Consider the following 27,474-nt stretch of genomic DNA (forward strand, 5'->3'; position numbering starts at 1 on the left):
CATGAAGAGAGACAGGAACTGGCTGAGATGGTCTCTAATTACCATGGAAAACCTGGCTAAAGGGGCATTCCCAGACACTGAGGGAGTCAGGTTTGAATTGTCACTGGAGGTGTCAGGGCACAGAATCACGACTAGATACACAATTGTTTTTCTCAAAGGATATCATAACCTCTTACAAACCTTTAATTAAATTGTTAATTACTTCATAGTCGTATTGCATAAGCAGCAGTGTAACTACAGCTGGCTCAAATGAGGAATCAGAAGTGTCCTGAATGCTGGACCTCTTCAGATTTGCATTGGATCTCCACTGTCTGAATTCTGCTTGGATAGCAGCTCAGTTGGTACGTGAGTGATGATCAGGTTTTTGATGACTGGATGTTGATGAAAAAGGAAAAGAAGTCCAGGTGTTCTGCTGTTTAAATCCTAAGCAGACAGTACTGCCTCCTTTATTCTGGAGTTTGACCTAGTAAGAACTCACTCTGACTTTTTAGAAGGCTTATGATCCTAAGTCCCTCTGGCAATTTAAAAAATACCACCTTCCATTTATAATCTCCAGTGAGAGAAGGTTTAATAGTACTAAATAATTGTTTGGGGAATTTGTTCCCTATACAAGTAAGGAATTATTTGTATACATATGACCTGCATGGTGAAAAAAATCCACATTATTAGTATGTCAACTTTTAGGTTTTTTTGAGAAAAGATCACATCAGCGAATAAATCCACATTATCCTGGTAAATATTTTCAAAGAGGATGCAAAACCAGATCAGAGCACAAAAATAGCTTTACTAACAGCTTCTACTGAGATTAAATATATATAAATATATGTATATATCTCCCAAGACAAAATACACAGCTTCATATAATCTGCTAAAGAGAAAAGTAAATATTTTGCAACCACAAATGAAGTCAAAGCATAACATTGTGGTGAGACTTAAGAGGAGTTAACAGACCAAAATGTCTCATTATTTCACAAATTATAGCAGCATGAAAAAACACTCCTTTAGTTTCAGGGCACTTAGGTCTATTTCACGAAATAAAAACATGTGATGCAAACAAAGCGGCGTTTCAGACGCCGGCTGAGCTCGGTGCGATCGGCGCGGCGCGGGTGACACCGAGCCCACGCTGCAGGTGTGAGAAGCGGGCTCCTGTCACAGAAACGGGCCGGCAGCAGACACAGCTCCCTGCACACCTTCTCGCGGCCACACCGAGGCCTTCCTCAGGCCAGGTGACACAGTGCATGCTCTGGGTTCCTTTCACTAACGCTACGGATTGAAGCATTAAGGGTAAAAATGCGACTGGTGGCCTTGGCCTGGTTTGTCGCGGGTGCCAAGAGCCAAGTCCTGCCCTCAGCTACACCCTGTAGCTCCCCTGAAGCCCGTGGTGGTGCCAAGCGTAACCGAGGGAAGAATTCAGCTGTTCAAATATGCCCATGGTTGCCAAGCCAACTGGCAGCAATTGCCGGGGAATAATGGGAGTGCTGAGGGCAGGAGCCGAGGAGCCTTCGTGGGGCAGCCTGCAGACCGGCACAGTGCCTGCCTGCAGACTGGCTGGCCTCCTGAAGGCAAAGCCATTAGTTTTTCCTACTTGCTCTAATGTACTGCGGACAAAAAGGGTCTTTCACTGGTGAACGCTGATAAATGAAATGCTCACCAGCTGGGGCTCCTGCTCTTCTTCGTGCATTGTAGCAGCAGCCTCTTGTTTGTGCCAGACCTAATCTTGAAGTTTCATGGGGCAGGGGGCAGATTTGAAAACATTTCAGATTCTAACACAGTAGATCATTATTGTTATTCATGAAGTAGAGCTGAATAGCTTCCAGGCTACTTATGACACAGAAATACTCATCTTTTTGCAGCACTGTTAGTAGTTATTTACTGCTTCATATTACTGAAATTGGGAATAGGCTCCCTGGCTCATACACTGACTCCATCTGAGGAAACAAAAGATGGCTTTTAATTTCCCAGACAGGGAATCAGAAACTGGAGTATCTGTCTGTACTCATATTGGAAGAAAGGAACTTAAACTCTGGTATCTTTAGCTCCAGTGCCTTTGGATATCAGGGATACACCCCTGATATCCAGCTTGTACTCCAGAATTGTGAGTGGCCTTGGTCCTACAGCCACACTTACACTGCAGAAAAACTTGACACTGAATAATCTCCATTTAGGGTATTAAAATGGAAACCAAGACATTTGTCTTTCTATGGAGCAAGTAGATTTATTGAACTCCTGCTCATATAGCTGTGTACTATGTAAAAAGTTTAAACTTCACCAGAACAGATTAAAATCCCCTGGCAGCCATTTCTGTTCAGTTTCACAATAAAGATGTAATGAAAAATCAGTTGGATTTAGAGTAATTGGATTGTTTTGATTGACAGTAATTTTTTTTGCAAGATCTTTAGATGGGCAAATTATTTAAAATAATTGGATGGAATCGCTAACTTGGAAAAGGTTAGAGTTAATTGATTAATTCCGATTAGACTTTCAGTTGAAATAAGTCTTTCTTGGTTTATTTAAAATAGTAGAAGTGTTTCAATTAGTACCAGTTCACTCTTTCCCATCCCTTGAATAAAAAACACCTTGTCATATGAAAATGTCTTAAATACAGTATAATTAACAGGCAAATATAGGAATAAATACACTGTGTTTTGTGAGTTCTATAACTAAGAAGTCCACAATCACTGCAATAACTTCTTTAATGCTAAGCATGTAGACCCTTCCATTTCCTCAAGGGCAGATTCCAGTTAACTGTTCCATGCAAGAAGAGATTTCTACCACCTCCAACAGGTTATTGCAATGTTTGCAGTTTCTGACAATTACTGCAGTTATGTAGAAAAAATTTGCACTTGCATGGTGCAAGTGTGCAATCTAAAACACATCAAAGGGACACTTCATGTGCAAGATACAAAAAACCAAAATCATACTTGCAGTAATTTCTGGAAGAAAATATACAAGCATTTTTCTACAAGGAACTATAGACTTCAGCATGTAGAATTTTATACAAGAAATTATCCAGCAATTCAAATCTGGAGGGGATGTGAAGTAGGAAGAACGTTAACTGCTTAAGCAAGGATTTCCCCATTTTGATTAATAAATAAATTTTGCTTGTCCAAAGCATGCTCTTTCCAATGATCCAGAACTACAAATGGCTCAAAAGGGAAGGACTGAGACATGCAATGTCTCAAACTGGGCCCCAGTGTTTCCTAGGCAGCATTGGACAACACGGTGAAATCCAATACCCAAAGGTGGCAGGGCAGAGACACAAAGTGCTCAGCTGTAAAATAAGACCGTTCTAATTATGCTAAAAGATCCTGTGTCTTCAAACAGATGAATGTCACTCCTCCTTTGAAGAAACTGCTTTCTAATTATATTTTCTCTGGATGAAGATCCATCTTCAACTATTTGTTTCTATTTTCATTGAAAAAGAGAATTATCTTTCAAGAACATAAGAAGAGTGGAAATTAAAACTCCGTTTGTAATTCCTATTTTTTTTCAAGAAAATGGGATTGAAGGAAAATACTTTATTTAAAAGACAGGAGACAGTACATTCCTTCCTTATTGTCCTGTTAAAAATGGAGAAGGGCAGTCAGAATGAGAATTGCCTTTTTAAAAGCTGTGGTAAAGCATAATACTCTCCACATTACTGCATGAGGAGGACCAGTCTCAGATGGCTGACACTGTCAGAATTTCAGGGGAGTCAGAGCAGGTAGTGGTGATTTACAATAGCTTTAGGATTGTCTCTAAGTCCATAATGTTGGGGGTTTAGTCTGTTTGGGGTTCTGTTTTTGTTTTTTGGGGGGGATTTAGCTGTTTCAGCACTCATCAGGATTATATTTTAGCAGTCCAGTTTCATGATTCATAGCATCTGTTACTGCATAGTGGCCAAGTGTCCGCAGAAATTATTAGAAATGACCAGGGATGGAGAGAGGCAGATTTCCCTTTTTGTCTGGTGCTGAGTGCCACAGAGAAATGAAATAACATAAAGTCCAAGTCACTCACAAATGTGGGCTGGGGGGTTGTGTAGAAGCAACCTTTATGGGTATAAATAGGCCAAACAAAGCTCTATACACAGCACAGATTCTAAGAACAACTGAACAGCTTTTCTGTGACACGAGCATGCCATCATTTCATCCTCACCTTGTAGACCTGGCTGAGAAATAACTTGAAACCCAATATTGCCTCATTCCCTCTGTCACAGAGATTGTATCCATATAATCTGTGCGCAGAAAACACTTTGCCCACAGCTATTATGCCTCCTGACAACCCTTAGAAGCCTCTGTATTCAGAAAATGGTCATGGGACAAGGTGAGGCTGGAGATATAAAGCATTTTGTGGGATATGGTGCACCAGTTCATCTCCAGTAAATATCAAAGGTCCAGAACAGAGTCAGAACAATCTGAAGAACAGATTGGAAGACAGACAAGAGCATAATCTATCAATATAGCCCTCTAAGCATTGTCCTGAAATTTTAATGGAATTTGATTGTATCTTTCTTTTTAATCTGAATTTTAAATCATATCATCATCATCCTAAAGTGGTTTAGGATTTAGTAAACAGACACTGTTAGGTAGGGTTTTAAGGCTTGATTTTTAAGAGACTTTTCCATCAATGAAAGCATGAACATGGGATATTTTAATGGAATAAAAAGTGTTATTTTCTGTAGAACCACTGATGAGAAATTTAGAAGAATAAATGTTCCAGAGAATGGGCACTCAGATTATAATCATGGTAATATAATAGAACTGCTGAAAGTGTGGTGCACTAACCCTGGCACAGCACAGCCATGGCAATGAGCCTGTTCTGCAAGTACAATAAAGCAGAAGCAGCAATCAGCTTCCCACACAAAGTGTCCATCCTGGCAGAAAATATTTTAAATATGCAGACTGCTCATGAGAGTTCTTATCTAGCTGGAGAGAAATTCATTACAGCATACATACATATACAGGCACTCTGGGATGTGGAGGATTTGCTTCAAAGTACACCATTTATTACAGTATTTTAGTATTATTTCCAGTATTATTGCAGGGAAAAGACAGAACCTTTCTGACAAATGTTAGTAATTTTCTGATTGTTGGATTTACTTACAGTGATGGTGAGTTTACTGAGTTGCTGCTGGAATTTTTCTACAAAGGACACCTTGATATGCTTCATTCATCTGGAACATCTGAAATGAATCACAAGGAACGGATGGAATTCTCAAGAGAAAAAGAAAATAATGAAACGCCCCCCATAAAAACTAATTCTCTATAAATAATCTCAATCAGGAAAACCTTTACCCCTGAGACAACCCAAGGCTGCTTTTTTAGTAGCTCTTTCCCTTGTGACAAGAGCAAACTTTCCCATGCCACAAATCATTCCCGTCCATCATTTTTATATAATCTGAAGGAAACTCCTCCTGCTGTCACAACACACCCCTTTTTTCAGGTTCGGATAGGGAAGTATTTGCATATTTGGTCAGTAACACTTATTGAGCTTACAATCAACAATAATGATCTTTCTGGCTGCTTTTGACACTTCAGACCAGCAATTCCATTTTTGTAGTTAAGTCCTTGCTTAATTGATTTCTCAAACTGAATCAATTTCTGGTTATGTTCTTCTGGATCAGCTTCTGGAGTTGCCATTGTGTTGCCAAGTTTACATGACATCAATTACTGCAGAGGAAAGATGTTGGTCTTTCCAAAAGAGACATAGGTTGGATCAGAAGGGTAATGCTGCTTTCGCAGGAATTGAATATTTGTTTTCTATTTCCTTGATGGAATGGCCCTAACTTTTTGAATAAGTCTGACCCAATCTTTTCTAGAAGCTGATTTTAGCTAAGTCTGATTTGTGAAAGGGGCTGTTTCCTACATGCCTTAGCAGCCTCCCTTCTTGCATCACACCTCCCTTAAGGTCACAGAACAAAACCAGCTTCAGATCCATCATTAACAGCCCCCAGGATTGCAACTTCTGTCACTCAGTTCCTTATTCCATTGTTATGGTTGCAACAATAGGAAAATGTTTGACTTGAAAGCAATATCCTTGTACTAATGTGTGTCAAGCCTCTTTTGATTGCAGATTAGAGAAAACTATTTCTCCTCAGTGGGAAATAACTCCATTTGCTGTTGCTTTGGCCTTATGTACATTGCAAATAAAAGCACCAGCTAATGGCCAGGTTTTTAGGTGCTCTTTTCAGTCTTTGGTAGCTTGAAGGAAGATGAATTCTTTGCCCAGCCGGGAGATTTTTGTGCCTGGTTTGAGTTATTGAGTGAATGGTTCTGCACTGCTCAAGGAATTCCAGTAATAAAAAGCTCATTCCCAGCTGATGTTACTGGTCATCCATCTGGGGCTGGGAGACAGGAACTGACACTGGTGCTGGAAAATGTTGTATCAGAAGAGCCTGAATGATGATTTGAATATACACAGAGCTGGGAGAGGGACCAGGAAGGGGAGGGAGCAGCCAAGCTTGCAGGCCTTTGCTCAAGAAATCATTTATAGGTACATCACTGCTACGTCCTGTGGAGATAACACAGAGGTAAATGATTAGCTCCTGCAATCCTGCAAAGCACTGAGGATGTCTTGCAGGCTGAATGATAAATTCAAAACAGGATTGATTCTGGGCTCTTCTTGCACAAAACAGTGCAAAATGACACCATTCGCCTGGTTCTGATCTTTTATAAAGGTCATAAAATGTTAGCCCAATGCAGGGCAAAAGGAAATGAAGAATTGATCTGTAATTTGCTTCTTGTAACACCAGAGGGCTGTTGCAGATCTCACCAGCACTCCTCTTTGGTATTTTTATTGAATTCAAGAAACAAATGTTACAAATTTGTCTTGGATTTTACCATTTTTAGCATTCCATTTGCTATAGGGTGAAGTTGGGCTGAAGTGCACTTGGCTAGATGCTATTGTAGGGTTCTTGCACGTTGCAAGGTAGGAGTGTCTAAAAATAGAAAAATATTTGCTTTGAACCATGACAATGTGTTGCTTTCCTCTGTGCTCTCCTAGAAATAACTCTGAATATTATTTCTACTCTTGTTCCAAGCTATAAAATTCAATCAACTGGAAAAAAAAGACAAAAAATATTACTTCTTATGGTGTACTTTCACCAAACAGAGACAAGAAGACAGCTACCTAAATTATATAAAACTGATTATACTAAGAGATTGTCACAAATGTCTTATGAGTGACTGTATTTGGCAGCAGCTGGTGTGACATTTCATCCTTTGTCAATAAAAGAAAGCAGTTTTACAACATCACGTTTTGATGTAATGCAGAATTTATCAAACTACTTCATCTCAGCGGGTCGAACCATGAAGTAACTATTCAGTTGCTTCAGTAAAAAGGAAAGCATAAATAAGAACTCATAGGTTTGATCCAAAATAAAGATATCAGAGAAAATGTCATTTGTTTCATTTTTATTTTGAGTCATGTTTGAAAACAAAAACAAACAAACAAAAAAACTGTGAATCCTTAAAAAACTTCAAATTTTAATTTTAACTTTAAATTTTGCCTTCGGGGCTTAGTCAGATGACTACTGAAGTAAAAAGAGAACACTTAAAGATTTCAGTGGATGTTGAATGATGCTCACACTGCTTACATTCAGTTTATCACCTTGCTACAGAATATACTTTAAAAAAGAACAATATAGATGAGGGGCTTTTCCCAGTACTGTCCAAATTGAATGAATAATTATCCTAACCTTTCTAGTTCCTGAGCAGCATCTCTATCTGGAGAAAAAGTAATAGGTTTTAAATGACAGAAATGCAGAAAAGACTTTTTCACGAATCTTCCCCTGCAGATATTTTAACTCTACATTGTTCATGTCAGTTATGAGCCATGCTTGAGTTCTCTTAACACATTTTGAAGTACTGGCCCAAAATGCAAATCAAAGATCTCATGGACTCTGGTAAGTTATCGATCAAGTTTTGAACTATTTCAGCGTGAATATTTTTTGTTTCAACTTTCCTCCTACTGCAGCAGTAACAATTACAGCCATCAATAAACGTGAGATAGTGCTGACAGCCAAAGTTATTTTAGTCACATCATACCTAACTGTACTCAGAGCCCATGCAGTTCCAATGTGTTTTTCCTTTGGAAGCCTTTTATTTGTGGTTCAGAATCATTTCCCACCAAGTGTTTTATCAGCATCCAGAAACTGGCCTCATAAAGCAAAACTTTAATTATAATTCTTTTCATTACGAGTCGAGGGACTCAATATTGACCAATAAATTGCCTTAGTCTTGAATGTTGACAAATTTTTCTTATATGATCTCAGGAAAAACTCGATGGGAAACCATCTGTAAGCCACCTGAGAGTTCTGGGGGGTTTATTTAGTGGAGGAAAAGACAACCCTACCCTGCCTGGGGATTATTGGCTCACCGAACAACTCCTCTTCTCTGATGTTATATTACTTTTTTAGCACAGTTTCTTTCATGCCTCTTGCCTGATTTTGGAGTTTTTCATGGCCGCATCCTCACTTTACTCCATATGAGCATCAAACAGATCATCCCAGGGCCTGGCCAAAAGTCACCACGTCACTCTGCAGAATGCTGGCACAGAGAGCAGCGGACAGGAAATGAAATCTTTTAACCCAACGCTGCCCTGTGCTGTCACACAATTCTGTTCCGAGCCATGCCGGGTCCGGCGCACGGCACTAGAGGGCAGTGCCTTATTGCACTGCAGGGAAACGCTGCTGGTCTCTCTGGCACATGGAAACGAGTGCCAAACGCAGCCACATTTCATTATTTGGGGAAGACTTAAATCTTCCAGCTGCCAGATCTTAGGGTGTATGTGGTTTTCAAGCATTTTTGCAATCCTCACAGCTAGGGAGCCATTAAGCAAATACTCAAAGATGCCTATGACCAGATGGGATGTGTTTTGTTTGTGCGCACATGTGTTGGAGTAAGGAGGGATTTAATGAGATTTTAAATATTGAATTGAGGTTTCTTATTCAATTCACTGAGACAGTAAAACTGCAGGGTAAAAATTCTGTATAATATTTGCACCAGAATTTACTTCTGTGTATGAGTCTCACATAAACTTGAGTGAGGTCCTTCCTAATGACTGATAGTCCCAACTCAGAGTCTGCTTCAGTTGTTTCTTCAGTGATGGCCAGATCCTACATTTTTTTAATATACAAAAGTATTAGAGATGTACTTTAATCTCTGAATAGCATAAATTAGGAAAATGCTTTTTTTTTATATGTAAATGAAATTTGTTTTTTCAAATTTTTTCTGGTGTTTTCCCAAAGCTACATGAAACATCGGGAAAGTATCAGGAAAAAGGAAACCAAATGCTGATGTGACTTTTCAGATAAAAAAAGAGAAAAGATACTGTGTCTACATTGCTCCTGTTGTCCCTGCACAGACCAGCGAGGGCTGTGTGCCTGGTGGTGCCCTTGTTTATCACAGGCTACCTGTGGCCCTTTGCAAATGCTTTGATATTCCTTCCTGGCTCTCCTGCGTTTGGGTGCCCAGTTTCCTGCAGTCTTTCCTCACTACTAAGCTCTATTTGCTGCCCTTTTCCAGGTGCTGCTTCGCCCTCAGTTGATTCCCATGCATGCCTTTCTGTGCCGAGGTATTTTTGCTTTCCTTCCCCTCTGCCACATTCCAGAGCCAGTGATCCTGCTGCCAGCTGGCTCACCGGGCTGCAGATGCAAGGTCATGCTGTAAGACAACGAGGCTGCCAATTTAGAGCATCACCCACTGCATCAGAACACAGCAGGTTTGTGTGGAGAGTCTGGTTCTAGCGTGGCTTAAAGAAAGAGGCCATGAAGGTACACAGCAGAGGGAAAAGTAAAAGGTAGTTGTAAAGCATTTCCCAGGCTTGATTCTATAAACAATTAGTCTCTCTCGAGCACCACTTTATAAACAATAAGATTGTCAGACAGTCTTCCCATAACAGGCAAAACACTCTGTCATTGGGCTCTCTGGGAAAAGATAGCTGCTCTGGGAACAGATATGGAGGTTTTGGGAACCTTTCATATCACAGTGAGAACGCTGGTCCTGTTTTCAATAAACAATCATGGGTATGGTAAAACAAAAGGAGGGGTTAGAGTTTTCTCTGTTAACCTATCGTGAGCTTGGATTTTGCAATATGCATGAAGTTAATTAACACTGTTACATAAAGTGGCTGATTTAATCAATAAATTGGAGTCCATGCTGATCAATTAGGATGGGTCAACTTCCTTTGCTTTCAACAGGTTTGTTTGCCAGCATCCTCGAATTATCAGTGTCTGCTGCCTGAAGTCCATTAAGGAACGATCATATTCCCTGTGCAGACAGTGGTTTGCTCTCTGAAACCAAATTTAGGATGACACTAAATATATTTATTTCTATCCTGCAGTGCCCCTTTGGTTGGCAAACTGGGGTGTTCCAACTCATTCTGAGTTTGCTCCCTCATGAGGCAGCATCATCAGCACTTTGAAGAGATGGATATTCCTGACTGCGCTGCCCCGTACAGCCACTCCTCAACACAGGCAGAATCCACCCAGGGGAAAAGGGGCAGGATTCTGCTAAAGGATCTGCTGAGAGGGAGGCAGAGATGTGGAGCAAAGCCAGTGTTGGAACTCTTAAGCAGTGTGAGAGGGATGAGTCTCATGTTCTGCCCATGCCACACAGCTGGGAGAGGAGGAAAGGCTTATTTCCTTCTGCTAGTTTAATACTTTGCCTCTGTTTTATCCAGAGGACTAACTGTTCTGCAGCAGTGGAAAATGAGCTGGAAAGCGTTAAATTATTTCACAAAAGTAAAAATAGTTTTTCCCTCATTTTTCAATGACAGTTGGAGCATTGTGCCCATTTTCTGCCCAAATCAGAAGATTTATTTTCCTCATTGCTATACCTTTCTTAGCATCTTTCTCTAGCTCCACTTTATTTTTAGTAATTAATAATTGAAAAGTGGGAAGAAAATGAGGTGGGAAAAGCTTAAATATTTTGTATTTGCATTTGAAACAAATCAAATTACTATTTTTAATGTATGTTTTAAAACCAAGTGAAAAATTAAAACTTGTTTACTCATGTAGTTTACTGTATTACAGATTTCCCCAATACTTGAATAAAGTAATTGCTGTTTGTGGGACAATGAAGGTGAGGTAGACAAAAACACCATTTTGCTTGATAAGCAGCAGCTAACAAAGAGAAATCCAAAGTGAAAGGCTCACTATTTGTCCTTTTAACCCACCCAAAAGCCTGTGACATCAGAATAAGCTTCTACAGCATTTGCAGTTTCCTCTGATGTCCCCAGTACAGCAGAGGAACTGTGTGGATGTTTCACTACCAAAAATAGACCCCAGTGTCCAAGCCCTCTGGGATTTCATTCCTTTGATCTCTGCTGGGAAAGCACTGAAGGTGTTTTACTGAAACTGCCATTCTGAGCAGTTTAAAAGGAACCTTTTTTGTTTTTTCTCCTTATTTGCAGCTGTAAACAAACTTACTCCCAAACAAAATAATATTTGAGTTAGAGCCTCTCTGCAAGGCAAGGGTGGAGCAATGCAAATTTTTTTTTTTTTTTTTTTTTTTTTTTTACCTTTCAAAATATGAGGAGAAAACAGGAAACAGCAGAAGTTGAAGCTATCTTATCTAAAATACCCTAAGAATTTGATGTTTCCAGCAGTAGTGCCACTGTGCTAAACTAACAGTTTTGCAGCTTTACAAATTAGAAAATAGTCCCATTCTGGGGACTCTGGCCAACATTTGTGTTCCTTCATTATTTGGCCCAGAAAATGAAAACATGCAATTTGCATATTTCAAAACATGTCTCTGCTAAATGAAAAAAGAGACTAATGCCCCCGAAAAACTGCCCTGTTGTTTAAATTGAATATTTTATTATCAAATATACTGGATATATTTAATTACATAATTTTAAACAAAAAACATAGTTTGTTTTCAGAATGCTCTTGCCCTGCTTAACACTGACCAACATAATTTCATATTTACTACTGTGTTTTCAGTGTGATTTTTATTCTTCCCCCTCATTTTTCTTAATTTCAACAGTTACAAATCCCAAAAGACATAATTCCTATTCCCCAATAAGTACAGATCCACAGATCCAAACACATATTTTGGGAAGGCAACCGTGAACCCATGCAAGATTTTTATAGTGCATTAAATGGGACAAGCAGCAACAAAGATAAAGATAATATCTGGGCAGCAGATGATCCTTGAGAGGGCTGTTTGTGAATCCGTGTAAGATTTTTATAACACATTAAAATGGACAAGCAGCAACAGAGATAAAGATAATGTCTGGGCAGCAGATGATCCTTGAGAGGGCTGTTTGTGCTCCCTCTCTGGAGCAGGAAGCAGGGCCAGGTTGGCAGCTCAGGGGGCTGCGATGTCACAAGGTCGGATCACACACTGGGATTTGGGCTCATCCCAAATGTTGACACAGTATTCAAAGGGGAAGGGAAAGGGGAAGACATGTGACAGTAAAGGACATTGCATTCAGCAGTAAATGTCAATTGGAAATATCCATCATTGGGCTGGGGAGAAGAAAGTCCACGATGGGATCATCGCACAAAGATTTGTTCTTCTTCTGTTGCTAAATATTGAATTGGGCTGGTAATAAGCACCAGATCTGGAGAAGAAGAGTCTACTTACTAACAGTAAATATCCTTTAGTATGAATTTAATTTTAATTAAATGTGATTGAATATAGATTCCCACCTGACAAAAAGAGAGTCCACAACGTATAAGGCTAAAATGTTGAGAATGCTATTTGGCTTAGCATGCTGTCTTTAAAAACACTGCCTTGATTGTTTGGTACAACTACAGGATCATCATGGAATTCTTAGATATTCTAAATCTGCATTTTATCTTCTCTTTGATTACACCTCAGCCTTGCCCAGTTGGCCCTTTCCCAGCTTTTAACATTTCAGATATGATCTGCAGCTGCTGGATGCAACAGGAAATGAGCAATAACAAATGGCACCAGTAACATTTCTGGGAGTGAGCAGCTCAGCCTCAGTTTGTCTGCTCTTGCTGTCCTTTTCCAAACTTAGTCACCATGCTCTCACTCAATAATGTTATTGCTTATGGAATGTAATGTAATGCTTATTATGATATTGTTTCACTAACAAAAATTCAGAAAGTCTGCCTTAATTTAATTTAGCTTAAATTTCTCAGATTTCTCACTGACTTCATACCAGTAATTTTAGTTACAATAAGAAACTAAAACAACAAAGCAGCTTCCAAAAAGTATCTTGCCAAAAATTTCTATGTACCTGTTTTTATACAGATTTTGATTGTAGGTTTTCCTACACTTGTGTGTCTCATTGTATCTCATTGGAAGTCAGTCTGTTAAATAACAGCATTTGGAAAGAAAATAATGCTGCCTTCTCAGAAGGATTCACACTGTAATCTCCTAGCTTTATTAATATTGAAAATCTTGTAATAATTCAGCTTGGAAGGGACATACGGGATCATCTCATCATCCAGTCAAATGATGACCAGAGCAGCAACAAATTTGAGGCTGGCTCTTATTTCAAGGTCAGATAAATTTCCAGGGGCCTTGTCCACTTCAGCTCTGAGTATCTCCAAAACCAGAGATTTCAGTCTCTCAAAGCAATTTGTTTCATTGCTGATTATCATCACTGAGAAAAAACCTTTTTTATTTTGGCATAAAACATTCTGATATCTACTGGCCACTAAAAAAACATTACTAAAAAAGGAGCAAAATGCAAGTTCTCTACACAAGTCATATTTTCACAACAAACTTACTAGCAAAGATATTGAGCATACAGAATTACAAGTCTGAAAGAGAGGATGGCTTAAGCACAAAATTGTGAAACATACTTTATGCAAGGGAAAGGTTTACATTATGTGATGCCTAAAATTGCATTTGGTGACCTGGCAGGTACTTCTAGGCCTGTCTTTGCTGAAAGACCTTAAAAGATCCTCGGATTACTTCTTTATCCTTATTCTCTAACTTGTTCCAAATGGATTTAAAAGTTGTTTTTCTAAACGCCTGATTGTCATCGTAGTGAATTTATCAAGCTCATTATTCAGTGGTAATGCTCTCAACTTCATGGTTCTTAAAACCACACCTTAAATGTTATCAAGGGTCAGTTTATTCCCATGTTACAAGAAAAAAAATCAGTGGAAGGCCATGTATTCTTACACATGTCCATCTCACACTCTGGGACAATGGGCCCTTCTAGTGCCACAGTAATTTCCTGCTGAAGGCATGTTCCTACTGTTTGTTTTCATTTGAATAGTTGAACAGCATCATGAGCCTTTCACAGGGTTAATGGCTGGCCAGGCAATTTTGGCCTCTTGTGAGATCCGCTCAAATGCACAAATGGATTCTATGGCTTCCGTGCTGAGAAAACACATTTACTTCAAAAGGCACAGCAGTAGCCTGGTCGCAATAAAAATAATATTTAAAATCCACTCTTAAAACATAACTCCAAGTTGCAGCTGAATGTGAAATATCCATTTCCAGGCAATTACACACAATTTCTATCATGCTTTGGAAGACATGTATATGCACCAGGAATAATAAAAGTCAAACTCCCCATGGCTCCGAGTGATCTAAACAGGGAAAGACTTAAAATTTCCAAAAAATGCAGCAATGCAGTGAGCCTTGTAACTTCACAGCAGGCCTCTGGTCACAGAACAGAGGAACCCTTGGCCTAATGTGTGGTAGAAGAACTGCTTCAATCCCAAGCTTGTCATCCTAGGAAGAACATGATTAATTCTCATGGGTTTCTTCCATACACGAAGAATGATAGGACAATTAAGCTTGGAGCAAAACCTGATTCTCACAGTCCATCACATAATCTCTTTTGCCTCCAGAGCTGAAACAGGCCTTAGAAAAATATTGGAATTTGCAGGAAATACAGAGAGTACAGATAAAGGCAAACTCACTTAAACCTTAATATTACAGGTACTTGTGCTTACAATGCAGGAACAGCTTTCAGCTTAAGCTGCTTCACAGCTGGGATGCAGGAAAATTTTCACAGCTAAAATGAATATGTGTGTTTAAGGCCTTCTGACATGATTATTAAGGCAGGTTCCACTGAAACACTTATTCACAGGATGCAGTCCTTACTTTGGAAATGAAGGTTTCCAGTGGAGAGTTCCCATTTAAAATGTTCCTGTCTCACTGCAGGATTTAAGGATACATTTATCATTCACATTCCAAATGAGAATAATTGTTTATGGTCAAGTTCTCAAAGAACAGAGAATCCTGAGCTAACAGAAAGATAACATTCTCTTTATGTGTGCAAATGTAATCCTAATTAATATGTTCCTTGGAGTTACAGAGAAGAATGAGTGGGATGCTTTAACACCAGTTTTATTTACCTTATTGATCAGGACTCCAAAGTGTGCAATTACAAACAAGAGTGGTATGAAAAAACCCAGCAAAACCAATTTTGCTGAAGAGATTTGCTCTTTTTATTGCTCCTCAAAATGCATTTATCTTTCATGCAGTCCATCTGGATTGCAACAACTCTGCTCCTGCCACAAGCCTTCTTTTCTATTTTGGAAACTAACTTCTATGGAAGTTTTCAGCGTATTTAAACTGAGAGGAGTGAGAACAAAGGTTTTTGTTTGAAAGTGTAGTAGTTTGATCAGAGAACTACAGTGAGACAGTAAATTTGGTTATGAATTATCATCTAGATAAGAGGAAGGCAAATCTGTGCTCAGGGAGAAATCGCTCTCAGCTGAGTGACATTTAAGTATCATTAGACCCCTTTTGAAAATGTTCTTTGTACATAGAAAACTGACATAATGGGAAGCAAAATTGCTGCTGGGAAGATAGATCATCTACTAGCATGGACTAGCATCAGCACTCTATCCCCCTGTCTTCCCACATTTTTTGTTCCACTAAATCATAAAACAGATGATGACCTGCTTGAGAAGTGAAGCATCAACCAGTTGTTTGTTTCCTGAGCAAAAATAATTTGTGTTTCCCTTTGCACATCATCTTCTAAGAGGCAGCTCCAGTGACTGTGAATCTAACATCATTCTCTGTGTTGACTTTGGGTTACTGAGAATCTTTGCCTTACTTTACCTTCCAACTCAAATACATTCATTTTACAGAGAGATTGCATGGAAAGAATGGAGTTGAATGGCGGGAACACATTGTGGAAGAATGATTTATATTCATTTTGTTACAGCATCATTCCTTATGGAAACAGGGAGTGGGGAAACCAATAATTCCAAAAAAACCACCACTTCTTTCTGTGGAGAACATGCCAAAACATGTTTCAGTAAGAGCTGCTAAATTTACAACAGAAGTTCTATATGAGAATAGATCCAAAGCTTATTGTGATTTATGCAAACTCTGATATTGCACTTTGGAGCAGATGCCTGTTTGTTGGCTGAAACTACAGCATTTTTCTAGCTCTATTTGGCTGCTGAGAAACTTCATTAGTCCCTGGAAATCTGTAGTGTGATACCTCCCAATCTGTTAACTGGGGTGGGATAGAGAAGATGAGAGGCTCAGTCATCACCTAACAGAAATGTTCATTCCTTTTTTATTCAAACAATCATTTCCTTACAACAGATCACTAAAAGAACTAACTTTGCACTCCAGTTTTAGGCAAGCTGATGAAACAAAACCAACTTCAAGGTGCTACATGAACAAACAGCATGGGAAGGGGGTTTCATGTTTCATAACCCTGTGCACCAGAATTCATAATGCATGGTGACTTAACAACTTTCCCAGCAGGTAAATTCCTGCTCAAGCTATCCAGGAAGGCTCACATGACACATGTATAATTTATGGAAGATCAATATTTAATCAGTCATTAATAATGCTCTAAAATGATTTAAGAATGTCTTTACATCCAAAGACTGAAAATACCAACTCTTTTTAGTCACAATCTCCCATGCAGATACGAAGCCTCATCACACAGGCTGGAACTTTTCTTCCCGAGTAATACAAGATGGGTGTAGTAACCCAGACTTAAACTGAAGTGTCACTGCATATTTATGTTACTTTAAAAGCCCACAGGGAACTAAAGACAAGATCTGATGTTGCTTTCACTTCACATCATTGCTTAGCTGCTTGTAAACAGTGGAAAAGCTGGGTTTAGTATCTGCTGTTTAATCAAACGTGTTTTAATTTAGAAAGTTGTGTCTGGCACAAGAAGCTGCCTGTGCCATGGTTTCAGCGTGGATATGTGAGCAAAGGCTGTGTATTCTGCATGCTCAGTGCAGGGCCTGCAGGAAATCCAATTTTCGGCAGGATTGACAATGGAGCCATTCAGCCCCCTGAGCTCTCAGCCTCAGTGTCTCAGCACACTGCACACACAGGGATACCCAGTCTAAGACAAAGTGAATTCATGATTGTAAAATGCTTTCAGTCTTCCTCCTGCTTTCACTTCCTTAAAAGACTAAACAAAATTAGATTGTCTGGAGAAAAAGAATGAAAAAATGATCTATTTTATACATGATTCATCTCTGTACACATACTCGGCTCACTAGGTACATGTTGCTTATAAACATTTCAACTCAAATTTTAAGGTAGGTTTACAATTACAGGGAAGTTTTGGACTGTTGTGCCACAGAGGTCAGTTTTGTTCAGAAAAAAACTGCAAATTAATTAGTCTGCATCATTGCTCCAGGAAGATTCATCCTCCTTTTATAATTTTGTTATATCATGTTGTGTAACACTGTAATATCCAATCCAGTGACAGCCTCCAAGTCAAACACATTGAAAAATGCCTGAATTGCTGGCAGAACACAAGAATCCTGCTTAGTTCTAATCCAACTTATTCTTTCAAAATCCTTTAACAGTAAGGCAGCTCATGGTATCAGCCTGTCATGTGTGACCTGCCCAGCATGGAACTCTTAAACCATGGAGACAGAACAAGAACACTACATGGACAAAATAATGATTTATTGGAAATAGTCACACAAGGTGTAAATGCATCATTTCAATTGTTTATTTTTTACAACACAAAGCTACTCCATTACCAGACTGATTCAGAAACAGGATTCGATTTAGGAAAAATGTTGAATATTTTAAATCCCTGAGAATGGCGTCCTCTCATTCCTTTATGCACTCCCTGTCCCTCCTCCACCCACCCCACCACCAAAAAAGGTGCTGGAAATTTAATTTCCTGCTCAGTTAAGCTTTTAGTGTGTCCCCATCCATTCTTTATATCAGCATTAAATTTAAAAATGCAAGCAAGCCCAAGTTCCACATCAAGCTCATCCACATTCAGTGGCAAGCACCCAGTTTAAAATTACCTCCAGTTTCAAGTTGGTGTCCAAGCTGCTTTATAGATAAGGCTACTGACTCTGGAGATAAAACTTGTTCCCCTTAAACCAGACATGCAAGAAGTCACCTTCTTTTTCTTCTAGCTGGACACAAATAAAAGTTTTTACATTTCATGCAGAAGTATGGAGCTGTGAATGCAAGGCTTCAGGCCTGATCTTTTTACAGCTGGATTTAAGGGAGCTTAGCATCACAGACTTCCTATTGCACATTTCTAGTAATTTACCTCATTCCTCAGCATTTTTTAGGTTTATATCAGGCAGAGAGTTTAAGAATGACAAACTTGGGTAGCAAAAGCAGATCCAGGCATAACACATGCAGATAAGTCCAAGTTCAGACATTTTTCTGGTAAGATTGTTGTCTCTTGTGCAAGGATGTAACATATCCAGCACAGAACTCCTCTAGTTGATACCTGACAACCACCATAAGCAAAGCATGGGGAACAAGGTAAAACTTGAGTATTTTCAAAAGCTGCAGCTGATATTGGTGCTACTTTGCCAGTGGCCAGCTCTTCAGTCGAAAAAAAATCTAATAAAACTCAAGGCATAACTCAAACTAAAATAGAATTCTTTCCAATATTAGAGGTAGATTTTATCCAGTGTAATATATAACATCTGCTCCTGTAAGAGCAGAGATCTAGGAATTAAATTATTCAAATCAATTTCAACACCCATGTGTCTTAGAATAATTAAGGCAAGCTTTTTGTATATCCTTCAAGAAAGCAGGCACACCACTCTGTAAAGAGAAAGGCAGAAAAGTTATTCTTGCATAATGAAACCAATAAAAACTATAAGCAAAATGAGCATTCCCTTTATATAGATCAAGGACATCAAACAGATACAGTTCTAAGATCTAATACCCAATTTTCTAAGATAAAGTCTAAGATCTGGTACATAGCATCAAGCCATTCTTTGAATATTTTGGGAATAAACTGCATTACTGAAGTTTGCTTGTCTTGAGGCTATTCATATATTCTCTGAAACACAGATTATTTGGGGTTTGCTGCAGAAATGTACCTGCCTGGTTGAAAAACCAAAGGAATTTGACAGGAATTAAAATAAGTAAATTAATTAAGACCATTGTCATGAAAGCATACAATAGTGAGACAGAAAACATGGGACTGTGTGAAAGCTAGGAACACTGATATATCTGTTCCAGAAAAAAATAATTCTGCCCAAAACCTAGAGGATGGGTATGACTGCAGTGAATTCATTGCTTGAAACAGATTATCCAAAGATCATTATCTGAATCCTTTCCTTACCTTGGCAGCCCAGTTGACCAGCCAGGTTGGAATCATGCCACCAGGATTATCAAAATAGTACATATAGACTAGAGAGGAGAGAGAAGTTACCAGATACCAGTGACCTGAGCCTCAGCTCTAACACATTGTGGCAGAAGCTGTCAGTGCATCCTGAAGCACCAACTACAACAGTTCTACTCTCAATTCTGCACAAAAAATTCAACTTTTCCTGAAGTGAAATGTGAAGTAAATACAGGCATTCCCTGTTAACCTCTGGGAAGCTGACAGAGCCACAAAAGGCATTTGAATTACTGTAAACCATTTCTGGCACCCTGTCTTATAAAAGAAGACTGTCTTTAAAAGACTAATCTCAGACAGAAGTCAAGCTCTAGGCAAACCCTTTAATCTATACATCTGTCAAAACACAATACTAGAATCATTGCTGAGTTAAGGAAACTGCAGCAGTCTCCCCAGCTGAACTGTCTGGCAGGAAAAGCAGCGCAGACTGGGGCTGGCATGGGAGGGCAGGAGGAAGTGGTCAGTGGACTATTCTTAATCACCCAGCCCAACTGCTACATAAAAAGATTCTTCACACCAGTGCACTGCACTGGACATTTCCAAAGGTTTCATCCATCTTAAAGTAAACCTTGGCTTAAAATTTCCAGTCCCCCTCTTTGTGTGTTTTGCTAATATATACACTCCCTGCCTACACGACTTGCCACACATTTTCTTGACGTCTTACCTTTACTTCCAGCCTTGCCATCACTTTCAATTACCAGGCTTTGTTTATAGCTCTTAACTCTGATAATGCCAGGCTTCTCAGGGCACTGAGGAACAGCCACACTTTTTGCCAACACAACCCAGATCTTCCTCCCCTGCACATCCATCTCCCGGCTCTCCCGGATATAGACATACTGCACTGCAAGTTGAGGAGCCACGTCAAAACAATGTCACTTGGAGGGATGAGGAGCTGACAAGTGAGTTCCATCACAAACAGCCCCTCCTTCGAGCTCTTTCTCGAGTCCCTGCAGGATTCAATCCTGCAGAGCAGTAATTCAGCTATGGGAGCTCCAGCTCTGTGTGGGAAGAGGCACCCACGCTCCTCCTCATGCCACATACATTCATCTAACACAAGGACTGCAAGATCTTAGATCAGTGCAGCAGAGTGATGGAATCAGTTCATTGCTGGGATTTCTGGATGACCAAGTGGCAGAAACTGCAAGGGGAACAAAAACTTGAAAGGATACATCTCTGTTTGAGAGAGGAAAAGGGTACTTCACTTCCCAGTAGATTACTTTTTCACCATCATATGTTTCCTCATACAGTTCTACGGTTGAAAGAAGAAGACTGTTAGATATTTTTAATTTCTACTGCAACAGAAATATAGATGGCATCAAGAACTGCTCAGATTTCTGACATGTACACATTTTACATGCAACCCTGATGTCAAAATTTATATGTATGTAGAATTTTAGCAATAAGAGACATTAAGAAGTTCTGTACCAGGATTGTTCAGGAGTCAAATACACAAAAATAGGTGGCCTGTTTTTCTTTGGCTATTGGATTAATTGGTGGAAAAAAAGAAACCCCCCCCAAAAAATCCAGAAACCCCAGACCATAAAATGAGAACAATTCTGAGGACAACAGAGTCAAATTGCTTTTCCAACAGTTTGCTCATTCAAAGCTTTTCCATCTCAAAGCTTTTTCCTCACCTGTGCATGTTCTGCACAAGTTTAAGTCACAGTCTAAGAGTACAATGTGCTTTTTCACAGGCATGTCATCACCCTTGTAAATTATACTGAATTAACATGGAACTAGGATGAGTGCAGCTTTCTAACACCTGAAGACATCTTACACGGGGATTAATGAATTTTGGAAAAGCTGTCAGGAATTTCACAGCAGTACATACGTGCAACAGCAAACTAGAATCTTGAGCAGTTTATGAGCCTTCATTACACCACCTTCAGTCTGCCTGGAAACTCAAATCAGAAGGCAGCAGAATATGAAAAAAAAAGTAACCTAAGAATAGTGCCTAAAACATGGCAGTGACTCAGTTGGAGAGTAGTCTGAAGGAGAAAAATTAGTTCTAATCAAACCACACAATCGAGTTTGAAAACCTGTCTACAGCACAGCTTCCTTCCCTGAGGCAGCAGTGGAACCTGCTGAGCCCTGGGGCTGAGCCAGGGCTGGCCCAGGGTCTGCAGTAAAGGACAGTGGGATCCAGAAAGGTGCTCCACCTTCACAGCCACAGTGGCCTCTTCTTCCTTTACAGCAGACTTGTGCCTGAGGTGCTCTATATCCTCCAGAGCCAGGTTTTTGGAAGTGAGGCCAGAATAAAGCAATAATCTCACTGACAAGGCAAGAACAGTGCCCCAGATGGGAGATTCTTTCCCTATATAATATATTCCAAACCAGGATTCTGTTGGCATGCCCTGCAGACCAGCTGTCACCCACAGAAACAGCTTCTCCTCTTCTCCAGCTGCAGCAGCACTGGATGCACCTGGTGTTGTAATAACCCACAACATTTATGTTTTCCACCAGAGGTCACTGGAGCATTGGATTATTCACTTAGCTTTCACTCCTAACCACAGAGATTTCCTTTTACAAAGGCACCATGACAGTGTTTTAAAGATCCCAATACAACTCTTATTAGCTACCTCATTTACCTGTGTATTTTTGCAAACACAGGACAAAAACCACAATAAATAAACCACATCCCACCTGCATTCACTTCAAACCAGAATATAGTGCATTTTAATAATAACCTGATTTCATTTAGCACCACCACAAGAGATCACAAGTCTGTTCCATCCATAATAGGGACAGCAGCACTTACTGCTTCAGCAGTCAGTTATCACTGTGAAATTGTTGGGAAGTCTGATCTCAGTCAGGAAGGTGCTGCAATCAGGAGTAGCCAGTTTCAGTATTGCTCAGGCCCAACCATTTTGCACCACGCCACAGAAGCACGTGGTACCTCAGTCACAACTTCCCTGCTGAGCTGGCAGCTGCAGCACAAACCAGGCCTCAGGGTGTCCACATGTTGTGGATATTCAGAAGCACGCAGAAGCAGTTGCCTTTTCAGCTAAAAAGCCAGTTACTTCTGCTCTGATCACGTTTTTATTTCAATGTTCAGCAGAGATTTCTCCTTTGGACTGCCACTTGCATGGCTGTAAGAGCACCAAGGAATAAAAAGAGTAACACCAAGAGCAAGAAGGCTCTCAGTGGAAGTTTTTGGGGTTTCTTCCCAAATGTGAAAGAAAAAACCCAGGTTGAACTGGGGTTACATTTAAAACATTGGCTAGCACTTTCATCATATGTATCATCCCAAAAAACAGGTGGGCTTGTGTCAATTTTTAAGTAGGAAAGAAAGCATTATGTTATATTTAAGCCCTCTAAGAGTTAATTTCTACGAAATGCTGGACTTAAAGCACCAGCACAAGTAGAAATTAAGAGATGAACAAACCATGGTCAGCAAGGATACAAATGTCAGCTCTGCAACATTATCTAGCTTTTAGTTTAAGGGTGTAGCTTCCCCCAGCAGCTTCCTTTCTTTTCTCTATGAAGGAATTAAAAAAAAGGTGTTTATTTAAGAAGCATTCATTTCTCCTAAATGCACTTAAAGACTACTGAAGTAACTCAAGAGAGTGTTTTTACATCCAATACAATAATGCTGAGTCCCACTCTGACTCTTTGCTTCATTAATGGCAAAATGGCTTTTGCTACAAGAAAGCTACTGAGCATTTTGACAATTAACACTTCTTCACGAAGACACTACTCCTTAAATCTGCCCAAGACTGACATGAGTTTAATTTATGGGTCTCTGTATCAATGCAGCCATTGGCATTATCAGCAATCATTCACCCTGGAGCTGTCCTAAACCTTACAAGCACAACATTTAACAAGTCTTTGGTTCTTAACATTGCTCTTTGCTCAGCAAAACACTCAGACCACTTTTCAGTTTTACTGGCCTGTTCTGACTTCAAGCACAGGCTTAAAAAGAAAATGCTCCCCATCTTTAAAATAAATGGATTACTAGATACCTACATCAGCTGCACCCTTACCTTGTTACTGCTGACTTAGGATGTTTTAGCACCATATGGATATCCAGGTTTAATGCCCCTTTTCAAAGACAACATTAAATAAACGTAACTAAATTAGTTATTCCTTTCTCTGTAAAAGCCATACGCTCTCGATACACCCATTCCTGACTGTAAAAGGTGCCAAGAACAACCCATGCTTTCAGGAAAAGATATTCCACCATTCATCAAACTGGTGGAAGCCTGAGGAAAAATTTTCATAAGGACATTAGCCTTTGAAATAATCTCCCCAAGGACAAATTTTAAGACTCAGCTGAACAGGGTGCGGGGTCACCTTGTCTCGACTGTGCTCTCACCAAGGAAGTTTGGACCAGATGATCCCAGAAGTCCCTTCCAACCTGCAATTCCATGATGCTCCACCGCCCTGTGCAAAGATGCACAGAAGGCACCACCCCATTTCTCCCCAAGACATCTACTAAAATTTAACCTAAGTATTACAACTAGAAGTTACAAGTGCTCCAGCATAACCAGTGATGCCAATCATATGCTTTAACCAACATGGAAAGAATTCATTCCAGAGGAAAGGGAAATACTGTTGAGACATTAGAGATTGCATATCAGTGTTTACTTGTGCATTTGCAGAGTGCAACCTTATCCCAAAAGATATTTAAGTCTGACCCAAAGTCTTTGGAGGCAGTAACTTCGAAATACCTTTGAAGAAAGTTTTAGTGGGAACAATTAATGTGGATTCCAATTTGCTTTTACACTGCCGAGATGAGCTTACCTTTAACATACTGATCCCACTTTTTTCTGAAATCCAAGTCCATGTAGACATCTGCACACAATTTTGGGGGAATGTCAGCAAGACCACCAAAGATTTTATATTCATAAAGTCCTGATTGCTGTGGAAACAGAATGAAGAGAGGAAAAGTCACACAGGAAAGGGAAGCACTCTGCATCAGGGAGAACAGCTGAGGGAAGTTAGGTGGGGCACAAATTACAAATATGCTCAAGAGCTGTGCTCAGAAAACAATATAAGATTTAGTCTTTAACCTCTCGACTTTTTGATCTATACATGAAAGTGTAAATGCAGCCAGGCTGACCTGCCCTGCACAATGGCTGTTCCTTCCCTTACACCAGTACCCTTTTACTTCACCAGGAGTTCCAGAGGGAGCATGTTTCTTCACACAGTCCCCTCTTCAGCTCCAGTGGTCAGTGTGGACTGAATCCTGCCCACACTGAGGTTTGCCAGAAGCATTAAATTCTTGTGGCAAGTTAGTTCTGCTTACACATCAGGCTGGGATGCAAGAATGCTTTACAATGTCCATGCTTACATACAATGCACTCATATCTGCCTTGAATATTTATCAGCTATTTTCTTTCAGAAAGCTGTATGCACTAAAGGGGTGGGGTGCAGGATATCTCCTGTTTAATGTCACTTTCAACATATGGTAATTCCATCTGTGCCTATGGAGCAATGTTTGTACCACTGTTAGTACGAGTTCAGGACTATTTTAAAGCAATGACAGTTCAGGACTAAATTAAAACAATGAGAGTATTTCAAATATATAGTGTAGAAATCAAATCAAAGCATTCCTAAGGAAAGGAAAAGAAGGCTTATACAACCTTCTTTTCTTCTTTACCTCGCCTTCACAAATCAACTCCAGAAGATGAGGATTTGAAGTACCAGAAAACAGTAATGTGAGCAAGAAACTTAAGCTACTCATCTTCACTGTGGCTTCTCTGGAGCACCAATCACCAGCTTCAAACCTGAACTATTCAGCATCTGTGTAACCCCACGCACTCATCATCTTTCTAAGAGGCATCAACATTTTTATTCTCACAAGAAAACCAGCAATTTACAGTAAGAAGGTTAAAACAAGACTGAAACGATTCCATTTTTCTGAGGCATGTCATCAGGACAGTCAATCAGCTTGGCTGGAATGCAGCACTGAGCAGGAAGGCCCAGATCTATTTCTGCAGCCTGCAGAGAAGGTGGAAAGACAAGGCAAAAAGAGAAGGCAACAGGAAGAATAATTGCTGCTTTCAGCTTCCTGGAGTACTGTTGCTGCAGGGGAATTGCAGTTCAGTACGTGCTAAAAGCTAATTTTTCCAGTAACAACTTTAAACAAAGACCCTACTTCTAGACTTCATCTTCTCTTGCAGCAATCTGAAGCAACTGAAAGACAAAACAGTAGATTTATTTCCTAGAAGAGTCCCAAGATTGGACTTGAAAAGGTCCCTCACATCCTATGTAGTCTGTCCATCCAGCCCAAACTGGGGGCATCGTACACCACATTAAAAATGACAGACACCTGTAAATAGGTTTTTTTAGTTTCAAATAGTCCTTTTAGCTCTACAGTCCCTGTGCATAAAAGCACAAAAGGATGAGGAGGAGAAGCCTGAGTTGCTTTCCATCTCACCAGCTGCATTCATGCAATAGCAGCACAGCCACTGCAGTGAGCCAGGGCTTCTCTGCTCCCATGAGCCTGGCCAAACCCAGCTTCCCAAAATTCCTTTGCCTTCATCCACTGCACAATGCACAATGCATTCACAGCTCCGGGTTGAGCTCTAATCCTAGAGCCTCTACTTCATCCACTCCAGCAGGAACACCCCCAGCAACTCACTGATCCTTGCATGGATACCTGGCAGGCACCCCAGTCTCACCCAGCTGTGTGCACTGACTGATAAGCTCCTCTGGCCATTGCCAGTCACCACATCCACGCTGTCAACACAGACTATTTATCACTGAAGAAAATTCCAAGGTCTATGAAGTGATGTTTTTTTTAAAGAGGCTCTCCCCACCCCATTGTGACTTTAGCACAGCCCTGTATGCTTTCTGGTTTTTTCTAACATTACCATGTCAGAAATAATTTCTCAGAATACAAATACAAAATTGTCGTGCAAAGAACAGCATGAAGTCCAGAAGGAGCTGAGAGGAAACTATGATCACTCAGTTAAAAACCAGGATATTTATATATATATTTAAATATGGATTTAGAAGTCAGTATTGAATAGTAAATCCCTGTCAGAATGAAGACACTGTCAATCACAAGTCAGTTCCTAAACCACGGAAGTTCATTAAAGAAGTTAGTCACCCCAAAAGGGAAGAATTTCATTCCAACCCTTTCTGAACTACCTGATTTTAGAGGGCAAAGGGTGGGAAATCAGTGTGGTGTGGAGAGAGGCAGGAAGGGGGGCGGGCTCCTGGAGAGAGGATGCTGCGACACGGGCGGGGCTCGGGATGTTCGGGGACACGCTGCCCTGAGCACAAACCCCGGTCCGAGGGGTTCGAGAGGGGGGCACACGGAACCCCCGGGATTCCCCAGCTCGCTTCCGCGGGGTCACTGCGGCCCAGCAGCTTTCTCATCAGCACTTAATGGCATTACCCGGAAAGCGGCTTTCTGCGAGCCTGGAGAAACCGAGCCCAGGCCTGTGCGGGGAACCGCATCCCCGTCAGCACCGCACCCCTGCCATCCACCGCCCCGGCACCCCTGCCACCCACCGCCCCCCGGCCGCCCCGGGCCGGCAGCCGGAGCCCGCCCACCTGGTGGTACAGCCGGTAGATCCGCACGCCCATGGTCTCCACCAGGAGCTGCCAGGGCCCCGCCGCGGCCGGCGCCGGCTGGTCCAGCTCCCGGCAGGCGGCCCCAAACTGCTCCTCCGAGAAGCCCCGCGACAGCGCCTCCTGCCCCTCCGGCGGCGCCGCCGTCCCCGCCGCTGCCTCCAGCTCCGGCGGCGCCGCCATCCCCGGCCGGGCGGGCTCAAGCCCCGGCCGGGCACTGCCCCCGTCCGGCCCGCCCCGCTCCGCCCCGGGGCCGGGCCCGCCGAGCCTGCGGGGCCGCGGGAGCGGGCTCGGGGCTCCCGGCCGGTTCTCGGGACGTCCCTGCCCTGCAGGTGCGCTCCGTGCGCACCCGGGTTCGGCGCGGTCTCCGTGGTGGTGCCTCTGAATGTGTGAGACATCAGCGTGGTGCCAGAACCGGGACGGGTCCGTGGG

The 27,474-nt window shown here is 40.9% G+C and overlaps 1 protein-coding gene across 1 annotated transcript; it reads right to left on the bottom strand.

The window, feature by feature from the left end:
• Positions 1–17,798: 17,798 nt before the first annotated feature.
• On the bottom strand, positions 17,799–27,225 carry PCTP (phosphatidylcholine transfer protein). The gene is made up of 6 exons (XM_058039019.1): positions 27,025–27,225; positions 24,262–24,379; positions 20,688–20,767; positions 20,183–20,354; positions 19,462–19,529; positions 17,799–18,935 (listed from the first exon to the last, which is right to left on the bottom strand). The coding sequence occupies exons 1-6, from the start codon at positions 27,223–27,225 to the stop codon at positions 18,864–18,866; spliced, it is 711 nt and encodes a 236-aa protein (XP_057895002.1). The 3' UTR covers positions 17,799–18,863.
• Positions 27,226–27,474: the final 249 nt, after the last annotated feature.

Source organism: Melospiza georgiana, chromosome 21, assembly GCF_028018845.1.
Source record: "Melospiza georgiana isolate bMelGeo1 chromosome 21, bMelGeo1.pri, whole genome shotgun sequence".
In the NCBI taxonomy this organism is placed as follows: domain Eukaryota; kingdom Metazoa; phylum Chordata; class Aves; order Passeriformes; family Passerellidae; genus Melospiza; species Melospiza georgiana.